The sequence below is a fragment of the Otolemur garnettii genome, unplaced genomic scaffold (genome assembly GCF_000181295.1).
Source record: "Otolemur garnettii isolate 467f Iridium unplaced genomic scaffold, OtoGar3 scaffold00142, whole genome shotgun sequence".
Lineage (NCBI taxonomy): Eukaryota > Metazoa > Chordata > Mammalia > Primates > Galagidae > Otolemur > Otolemur garnettii.
The window spans coordinates 182,599-192,046 of record NW_003852537.1 but is presented as its reverse complement, the minus strand read 5'-3'; the positions used below and the strand labels follow the sequence as shown (position 1 = coordinate 192,046).

Sequence of the window (9,448 nt, the reverse complement as noted above, 5' to 3'; positions counted from 1 at the left end):
AAAAAAAAAGAAAAGAAAACATGATACCTCATATAATCCTCAAAGCCCTATAAGGCATCTAGACATTCCCATTGTATTGGATGCAGAATCCAGCATTAAAAGGTCAGGCTACAGCAGCACCTGTGGCTCAGTGAGTAAGGCGTTGGCCCCATATACTGAGGGTGGTGAGTTCAAACCCAACCTTGGCCAAACTGCAACAACAAAAATAGCTGGGCATTGTGGTAGGTGCCTGTACTCCCAGCTACCTGGGAGGCTGAGGCAGGAGAATCACCTAAGCCCAGGAGTTGGAGGTTGCTCTGAGCTGTGACGCCACAGCATTCTACAGAGGGCAATAAAGTGAGACTCTGTCTCTAAAAAAAAAAACATAAAATAAAAAATAAAACGCCAGGCTGTTAAGGTCAAGCAACTGGTCAGCTGCAAAGCCAGATTTCACCCCCAGCCGTGGGCTTTTTCTTTTCTTTTTTTTTGAGACAGAGTGTCACTTTCTTGCCCCCAGTACAGTGCAGTGGCATCATAGCTCATGGCAACTTCAAACTCTTGGGCTCAAGTGATCCCTTTGCTTCAACCTACCAAGTAGCTGGGACTATAGGTGCTCACTATAATGCCTGGCTATGTTTTAAGAGAAAAGGTCTCACATTTGCTCAGGCTAGTCTTGAACTCATGATCTCAAGCAATCTACCTGCCTCAGCCTTCCAGAGTGCTAGGATTACAGACGTGAGCCACCTCGCCGGGCCAGCTATGGGTTTTGGTTTCTACATCCTGCACTCTTCCTCACTAGGCTGTGCCTTGTAGTGGAAAGAAAGAGGACCTTGAGGGTGAGAGTGTGACTTTGGGGGCCCCCTGCCTATGCCTTGTCCCCTAGACTTACCATCCAGCTGCGTCTGGCTGTGGTGCTCCTGGCCAAAGGGCCCGTAGCCAGCCTCAGAGCGTGCCCGCACTTGGACCAGGTAGCTGGCTCCTCGCTTCAGACCCCGAAGCTCCGCCCGGTTTTCTGATGTCTTCAGAAACCGCACACTGCTGGGGCCCTCGGTGCCCTGTCCAGGAGGAGGGGGCTGCCTGTCACCTGGGCCTCCAGTATCTGCTGCTCCTCCAGCTTCCTCCACCCCTGTGCCCCCATCACTCAGTTTTGTTGTGTGGCAGTGACAAGTGAGGCCTTTGGGCTCACCTCTGCATGCACTGGGGGGCCTGCTTTGCATTCATCTTATCATCTACTCCTTGCAGCAGTTTTGTGCTGAGACTGTTCTCACAGCTATTCTATAGCTCAGGAGACTGAAGCTCAGGGCAGCCAAGGTCACATTGCTAATATGTGGCAGAGCTGGAATTCACATGCAGCCAGGTGCCTGCAGTTCAGGTCTTCCAGCCCCACCCCCAGTCCAGAGCCTGCTCTTACCTTCTCATGGTACTTGACCTCATAGTCCAGCACAGTGCCACTGGGTGCCCGGGGAACAGCCCAGGCCAGGCTCAAGCTGCTGGGTGATGACCGTGTCACCCGGATGTCAGACACTGCAGGGGGCACTGGAGACAGAGACACATAGATCCTTTTGCATGACAGGTCTTTCTCTTTCCAACTCTTCCTCTGTCAGCTACATGTGTCTTCCCTGGTATTTTGGAAACTCTTGATCCTCCCCACCTGGCCCTGTCCAGGCCTGCTTCTGCATCACTGTCACTTTTTCTGCCTCCTGCTCCACAAGCCTTGATCCTCCATGTTTCCTGGGAATCCCACTCCTCAGCCCCATCCCTCCTGGTCAGGCCCCCAGCCCAACCACATTACTTGCTGGCCCCCAGTCTCACCCTCTCTGTCGGTAGTGACATTGACAGCCTCAAACGGGACAGGCCCCGTGGCTAATGAGGACACCCCATTCAAGGCAGTGACCTCAAAGGTATAGGTGAAGTCAGGACGCAGCCCTCGAACTGCCACCCAGGGCTCCACCAGGTCTCGGGGGCCAGGGTCAAAGGTCAGGTCTCCACCGCAGGCTGTGCAGGCGCCCCCGGGGCGGCACTCTCGGCATCGGAGTGCGTAAGTGAGGTCATCTCGGCCGCCAGACTCAAGGGGGGCACTCCACTCCAGGTGCAGGGAAGAGCCATTCAGGCGGGAAACCACGCTTCGTGGAGCAGAGGGAGGGGCTGTGGGAGACCCAGGAGTCAGGCAGAGGCTGATCTGAGCTTCGGGGTAGGGAGGGGGCAGCAAAGGAATAGCAAGCCATGCCAACCTCCTGCCTTGGAGGGGGCTTGTTTCACCTACTCCTCCAGGCTGGGGACTAGCGTGCCAGGGTCAACAACAAGAATGGGATAACAGTGGCTGTGGTAGGGTCTACCTCAGGGGTCTGCATTCCCTCCCTGATGAACTGCACTTGGCTGCCAGTCACTTACTGGTGCAAGGTGCACCCCGGGGGTCCATGGGGGCCCGGAAGTACCCAATGCGGCATTGGCAGACAGGTGATCCAATGGTGTTAGAATGGCTATTGGCTGGGCAGGGCTGGCAGGACCCCTCTCCTGACAGAGGCTTGAAAGTGCTCTGGGCACAAGCTAAGAGAGAGAGAGAGATTTTTCATCAAAAGAATATATCAAAATATCCAGCTGCTTTTAAGGTTGCCCAAAGTGCTAGGGAAGGAGAATGGAAGAAGGATGTCAGAACCCTCACCACTAAGGAGAGAAAGGAGACTGTCCCTCCAGAGCAGGGGGCCTAACCTTTTTTGACCCTAACTTTGGCAGTCTGGTGAAACCTACAGATCCCTGCACACCACAAAATTGGATTGTAAAGGAAACAAAGTAAGTTGAAATGATCAAAACATTAAGAAAACAAGTTCATGATATAGCAATATCAAGACATAGGAGCAAGTCTTGTAATCTCTGTAATGCTGAAGCCATGATAAGCAAAAACAATATTTCAAGATTCTTACAGCACCTGGAATGGGCTGTAGACACCCATGATTTGGTGAGTGCCCAGCTCTCAGGTCCTGCCGTGACCCCTGAGGGGTTGCTGACATTCCATGTGGTAGAATTTCAGATGGAGAGTTGTGAAAATAAAGTCATATTTTCCTCCACCAAAGCTCAAGGATTCCCTACACTCCATCTATAAAACCCAGGTTGAGAAACCCTGCTCTAGAGAAAAGCAAAGTGAGAATTCATTATCAGTAAATTAGAGGCCATATTGAACAAGAACAGAGATCATGATGGCTATATCCTGAGCTCAACAAGGACCCTTCCCCAGGATAGTCCTGTATCTCAGGCCAGCCTTCCATACCCTGGAAGAAGAGGAGCATTAGAGAGAAGCCTGGAGCAAGAGTGCCCAGGAGAGTAAAGCACGTTCAAAACAAAAACTTAAGAAGTGGGTCTGGCTCGGCGCCTATAGCTCAACCTGCTAAGGTGCCAGCCACGTACACCTAAGGTGGCGGGTTCGAATCCCCAGCCCGGACCCGCCAAACAACAATGATGGCTGCAACCAAAAAATAGCGGCCAGGCGTAGTGGTGGGCGCCTGTGGTCCCAGCTACTTGGGAGGCGGAGGCAGGAGACTCGCTTGAGCCCAGGAGTTGGAGGTTGCTGTGAGCTGTAATGCCACGACACTCTACCCAGGGGGACAGCTTGAGGCTCTGTCTCAAAAAAAAAGAAGTGGGTCTAAGGCTTGGCGCTGTAACACAGTGGTTACAGCGCCGGCCACGTGAGCTGAGGCTGGCAGGTTTGAACCCAGCTCGGGCCAGCTAAACAACAGTGACAACTGCAACAAAAAAATAGCCGGACGTTGTGGTGGGCACCTGTAGTCCCAGCTACTTAGGAGGCTGAGGCAAGAGAATTGCTTAAGCCCAAGAGTTTGAGGTTGCTATGAGCTGTGATGCCACGGCACTCTATCAAGGGCAACACAGTGAGACTTTGTCTCAGGACAAAAAAAAAAACAAAACAGAAGTGGGTCTAAGAGTGGGGAGTGGAATCCCCCCCCCCCCACTGCCCCAGACAGGTGGGTTTTGTGGGGGAAGCCCTTACCTCGGCACTTGGTGTTCCCCTCGGCAGCCTCAAACCCTGGAGCACAGCTGCAACCTGTGACTGGCTGCTCAGCCCACTGGCCGTCCTCCCTACAGTATAGGCTGGTGCCAGGGCCAGGGCTAGGGATGGCATCAGCCACACAGCTCCCTGCCACAGGCACCACCAGCTCCCGAGGCACGGTCTCCGGGAAGCGGGTTAGGTTCACAGTCAGCTGGGGGCATTTCTTGTAGAAGAGGTGAAGGGACAGCAAGGCCATGCAGGCACCCTGGTCCTGGAAGGCCAGGTAGAAGCCAGCTTTGCTGAGTGGTCCCAGACGAAGTGTCTTAACGTTCACCTTCCCTGTGGCCTCAGCCCCAGGGCGCTTCCGGGTCAAATGCTCAGCAGCCACTGTGTCCACCTGTGCATGGGGGTGGGTGGGGAGGAGATGTACTGCTGCTGTCCCCACTCCCCCTAAGGACCCAGGGACTATCTGCTTTCCAGCTCACCCTTCCTGACTGACTGGGTTCGTATTCTAGAACCTTCTCTCCACCTTCCACAGTTCACACTTTCCTGGAGGCCCTAACATCACCCATTCAGCCTTGCTAGCTAGCACCATGTGTCCAGTCTCTGTCTGGCACCCCTTCTCCATTATATAAATATTAACCAACACCTATACCACACCAGGCCCTAATCCCAGAGCCAAGGAGACAGAAACAAATGACTCCCATAAAAGTATATTATTAAGCATAACAGGGGCTGGGACAGGCATGTGGACAATGTGAGATTCTATGACAGACAGAATCAGCTAAGGCAGCACAGGCAAGACCCTGGGTTGGAACTTGGAAGACAGGTAGGGGTTGGGAGAGGGGCTGAGGCATCAGCTGACACACAGCCTGGGACTGTGAAGGGGCCAGGTGTAGTTAGAGAACAGGAGAGGCACAGTGTGGCTGAGGTGTCTGCAGAGGCAGCCTGAGGCCTGGGTCTCTTTGGGGTACTCTACTCTACTGCTCTACCTTGGAGACTACCTTCTTCCATCCCCAGACTTAAGTCCCCTGCATCCCTTCCAAAGGCCTGCTCATTGGGCCCCCACTGTGGCTATGGCCAATCCCAGATGTCTGGGTACCTTGATATAGGGGTTCTCCATCCAGGCTGGTGTGAGGGCTGTGGCTGTGTCGGCATCACTCTCATAATAGAAGACGGTGAAGGTCTCCTTGCAGGAGCGTCCAGCCCGTGGCAAGGACAGGCACTCAAGCATGGTGAAGCGCAGAGTGGCATACACGTGGACGGCTCCACGCCGAGGGACCCAGCCAGTCCGCAGCCAGTGGGCCAGGCCTGGAGCTCGTTGCACGTCACACACCTCATAGGTGCGCACACTGTGCTGCTCCTCATCCAGGCCACTCAGCTCTTCCCACTGCAGGGAGAGGGAGCTCAGCCTGGGGCTGCAAGGGAGGGTCCACCTGAGGTGTTTCCCATGGAGTTAGGAGGAACTAAGGGAAACGCTGCTGGCCTGACCCTAAGAGCAAGGGCTTAGAGGAACACCTGCTTGGGCTGCTGCCATCTGGAGGGGCACAGGAAACAGGCAGAGCCAATACCCCTCCCCCTTCCTCCCTCAGTTTCCCTCCAGAGCTCCAGCTCCTGGGCACAGTTCTTACCTGCCCCTCCACCTGGGGGAATGTCACCCACTTCAGATCAGCAGTTTCCAGTTTTGTGTTCAGTAGGGTCTCTGAGAGAGACAGAGACAAAGTCAACACTTGGCACAAGGAGGGGTCCAAAGGACCAGATCCCGGGGAACTGAGACACGTGGATCCTCTTAGCTCCAAGTTAGAGTGAAGAGGCAAGCCTTGACTTTTGCAGCCCCCTTTGACTTGCCACCTCTTTTTCTGAATGCCAACACCTACCCCAACAGCTGGAAGGCCCCTGCCACCCCTTAGGATGCCCCCAGATCTAGGCCTCCCTGAAGGGAGGGAAGGGTTAGAAAGGGTTAAAATAAGAGCCCTGGTTTAGTCCTGACCAGCATGCAGCACGTGGGCAAAGGGCTGCTGGCAGGAGACACACCTCTAGGGCCTGTCTCAGACTCCACATTCACTCCCTTGTCTACCCCCAACTCCACTCCAGGACAAGTCCCCACCCCTTCTTCAGACTGAACCCCTAATCCTCCTTCCTCTAAGATGGTGCTCTGCAACTGAGGCCCAGCCTGTCCCCTCCCCTGAATCAGTCCCAGCCAGTCTTCAAGGAAGTGCTGGAGGCCAGGACGCTTGGGTTCCCCCGTGGGCCCTGCAGAGGCCTCACATCTGGATTTGGTTACAGGAAGGCAAGGGAGGGAGATGGCGGTGGTGGTGATGAACACACCTGGCTTGGCTCTGTATCATGGGGGAAGGGACAGGCACTGAGGAAAGGGGGGGAATTAGGAAAAACCACACAGCCTCTGGTAGGGGAGGGTGGTGAGAAGGTGGAGGGATCCCCTGGAAGGTGGCAGGCAGAAGGCCTGCCTGGGAAGAGCAGAGATGGAGCTCCCAGGGAGCCATCAGCACACCTGGGACCAGATACCCCCTACCCCATGGGGGCTGTGGGAGAGAGGGAAAGGGTGGATGGGTGGTGGAACTTCTCCCAAGGACCAAGTGATGTCCAGGGGGCAGGGAGCAGGTGGGAACAGGGCAGCCTGAGGTGAAGCCCTGGGCTCCCATGGGTGGCAAGAGACAACCCAGCACTGGGGACAGGATGCCCGGGTTCTGAGGAGGGGGGGAAAGAGGTTGCAGTCTCCACCCTCCATTGTTCCAGCCAGGATAGTGTTTTCCTGTCTCCAATTTACACACTGTCTCTGCCTCAGGGCTGTCCTCAGCTGAGCACTGGCTCACTTTCTCTCACCCTATCTGGGGATCCTGCCTCCAGCTTGCTTTGATCTGTCAGTTCACTGTATCTCTCACCTCTCTCCCCCACTCTGTCCACCACCGTTTCTCCTTCTGCCTCTATCTTTTCTTCCTTTTCGGTCTGCCACCTTTCACCTTCTCTGGGGCTTTGGATAAATTACTTAATGTTTCTAATCCTCCATCTCTTCGTCTGTACAATGGGGCAGTAACACCTCCCACCCACCCCCAGCATTGTTGGAGGGTTGAAAATAGCATTTGTGAAGAACTCTTAGCATAGGCCTGGTGCTTGGAAGTCTCTCTCAGGCATGGGACACTGAATAACCATTTCTTCTTTTTGTCCATCCTTCTCTCTCATCACACTTCGTTCTGGGGTTTTCTGCCCGTTTCTCTTCCTCTTCCCCTGAACCATGGTCCTTTCTCCCTTCTCCTTTCTCTGAGCCAGGCAAGGCACCCCCCCCCCCTACACCTCGCCTTTGATCCCTAGCCCAGAGCAGACCTGCTCTGCCAGGAGAGAGGGGTTTCCCAACTAACCCACTTTGATTCTTCCCCTTAGGAGCCCCCCAATGGCCCACTCCCCAGAGACCCCTTTGATAATAGGTAGTGAAGGGGGGTCAGCTCTTTGAAAGGAGATTAGAGACATGGGACGATGTTTATAGGACTCTTGGCTTCCCCTTTTAGAGATAGAGGAGGAAGAAGACTCATGGATGAAGAAACACTGGGAAAGGAATATAGAAAAATAGACCATTTGGAGAGACGAGGAGGTGGCAGTTGGTCTGAGTTAGGGCGACCGGGCTGTGTAGGTCAGTTTCTGCTGGCTGCACAGACTGAAGTCCTACTCAGGCAGGGTCAGGGTCTAGACGGCATTTAGAGGGGTGGGGCGGAGCCTGAGGGGACTAGGGAAAGGGACGGCTGCAGCAAGGGCAGTGGCTTGGAGAGTGACCCGGGGGTTTGGAGTGTGAATGTAGAAGGCCATACCGACGAGGAATGTGACTGCCAGACTGAGGTGTGGGTACTAAGGAATTGCCGGCGGGGGTCGTTTTATGGCCTAGCCTGAAGTTCTGCCTAGTCTGCTATCGTAGTCGTCCCTCCAGAAAACGTTCCCTCATCTCCGGGGAGAGGTGGATAAATGGACAGAAACTCTGCGGATAGTTTTGAAGATCGGGGTAGGGAGGGAAGGAAAGGCTGCCAAGGGCGCCTGGAGTCAGCAATAAGTCTGGGGAGCGGGGTTAAGAGGAGCGTCCCGGCTTGCCGCTCGATTCGGTCTTTTCCCAAACAAAAGAAAACTCCACTCCCCGCAGGGCCGCCTCCTCCCCGCCCCCCTTCGGTTCTAGCTCTGTGGGTCCCAAGTGTCTGGGGTTGGGGTGCAGGGGTAGGGGTGGAAAGAGGTCGGGCCCTCTACTACGAGGCCCGACTTTAGGGGCCCCAAGAATGACGGGGTGCCCCCAAGGATACTCACCTTCTAAAGCAGCGGCGAGAGAAGCCCAGCAGAGCAGCGCCCGGAGCTCCATGGCGCCGCCTCACTTGGTAGGACCCGATCCGAGTTTGGGGGGCCCTAGCCCCCCCACGTCTGACCCCCACCCGGGAGGGTAGACGCCGACTCCCTGCGCGGGACTCTCCGTCGGTGCCCTCAGCGCTGGCCCATGCGGGCGCGCCGGGCACCGGGCGGCGCCACCCAGGTGTGGCCCAGAGTCTCTGCCGCGCGTGCAGGCGGCCGGGCGAGCGGGCGCAGAGCGAGACGTGGCTGGAGTCGGGGTCCCTCTGGGGCCTCGGGGTATCGCCCCGGCTAGCGGAGGGTGAGCCGGCAGCTCGCGGTCTCCCGGCCCCAGGAGTGAGGCTGTTCGCGCTGCCGGGCCGAATGCGTTCCGCGCGGGCGGGGACGGTGGGAGCCCGAGCGGGGGCAGAGCGGGAGGGAGGGAGACTGCGGCACCGGGCCGGGCGGGCAGAGTTGGGGCTGGGCCGCGCTGGGACAGGGCCGGGCGGTGCCTGGCCCGGGAGGGAGGGGCGCGCGGGGGGCGGGGCAGCTCCCCCTAGCCTGGGCTCGGCGCGGGGGGCCCGGGCACTCTGATTGGAGCGCGCGCTGCTGAATAATTCATGAAGAAGCCGAGAGGGGCGCCCAGCAGAGCAGGTCGGGAAGTTGGGAGAAAGTTTGGCGAAGGGGGAGGGGCAGCGGACGAGGATCCCGGGGACCGCCCAGACGAGTACAGTGGCTGTGCGCCCAGCCCGGGCCCGAGCGTGTTGGGGCTGGGATCCCAGGACCCCGGGACCCCCGGGACAGGCCGGAACCCAGCAGGTAGGAGAAAGCTGAGAAACACACCGAGGAAACCGGCATGCGCGTAATGTGCGACACACACACACACACACACAGCCCTCTCTGACCTCGCTGAGGACCTGAGATTCCACTCGTGGATGCGCCCACCTCCACCCTAGTAGGCGCTGGGGACTGCGTTTGGGGAGAAAGAGGTAGAAGCTTTTGAGGATGGAGAGTCGCCCAGAGGACCCCAAGGCAGCAGTACCAGCTTAGGTAACCGTGGAACGAACGTTCACACAATCATCGGGGACCTAATGTGCGCGCAGCCAGGCGCAGAAAAATGTGCGGAGGAGGCGCGCACAGGGTTTCGCTGGG

General features: G+C 56.7%; 1 protein-coding gene across 1 annotated transcript in view; it reads right to left on the bottom strand.

Annotated features, from left to right (window-relative positions):
• Window positions 1–8,701, bottom strand: part of EPHB4 (EPH receptor B4) — a 19,167-nt gene extending 10,466 nt beyond the window's left edge. The window contains exons 1-8 of the mRNA XM_003798839.3: window positions 8,282–8,701; window positions 5,611–5,681; window positions 5,082–5,369; window positions 3,980–4,376; window positions 2,371–2,526; window positions 1,792–2,124; window positions 1,391–1,515; window positions 869–1,034 (exon numbers count right to left, since the gene is read on the bottom strand). Of these exons, the coding sequence (XP_003798887.1) occupies window positions 869–1,034; window positions 1,391–1,515; window positions 1,792–2,124; window positions 2,371–2,526; window positions 3,980–4,376; window positions 5,082–5,369; window positions 5,611–5,681; window positions 8,282–8,333 (1,588 nt within the window). The 5' untranslated portion in view covers window positions 8,334–8,701. The remainder of the gene's footprint in view (window positions 1–868; window positions 1,035–1,390; window positions 1,516–1,791; window positions 2,125–2,370; window positions 2,527–3,979; window positions 4,377–5,081; window positions 5,370–5,610; window positions 5,682–8,281) is intronic.
• Window positions 8,702–9,448: the final 747 nt, after the last annotated feature.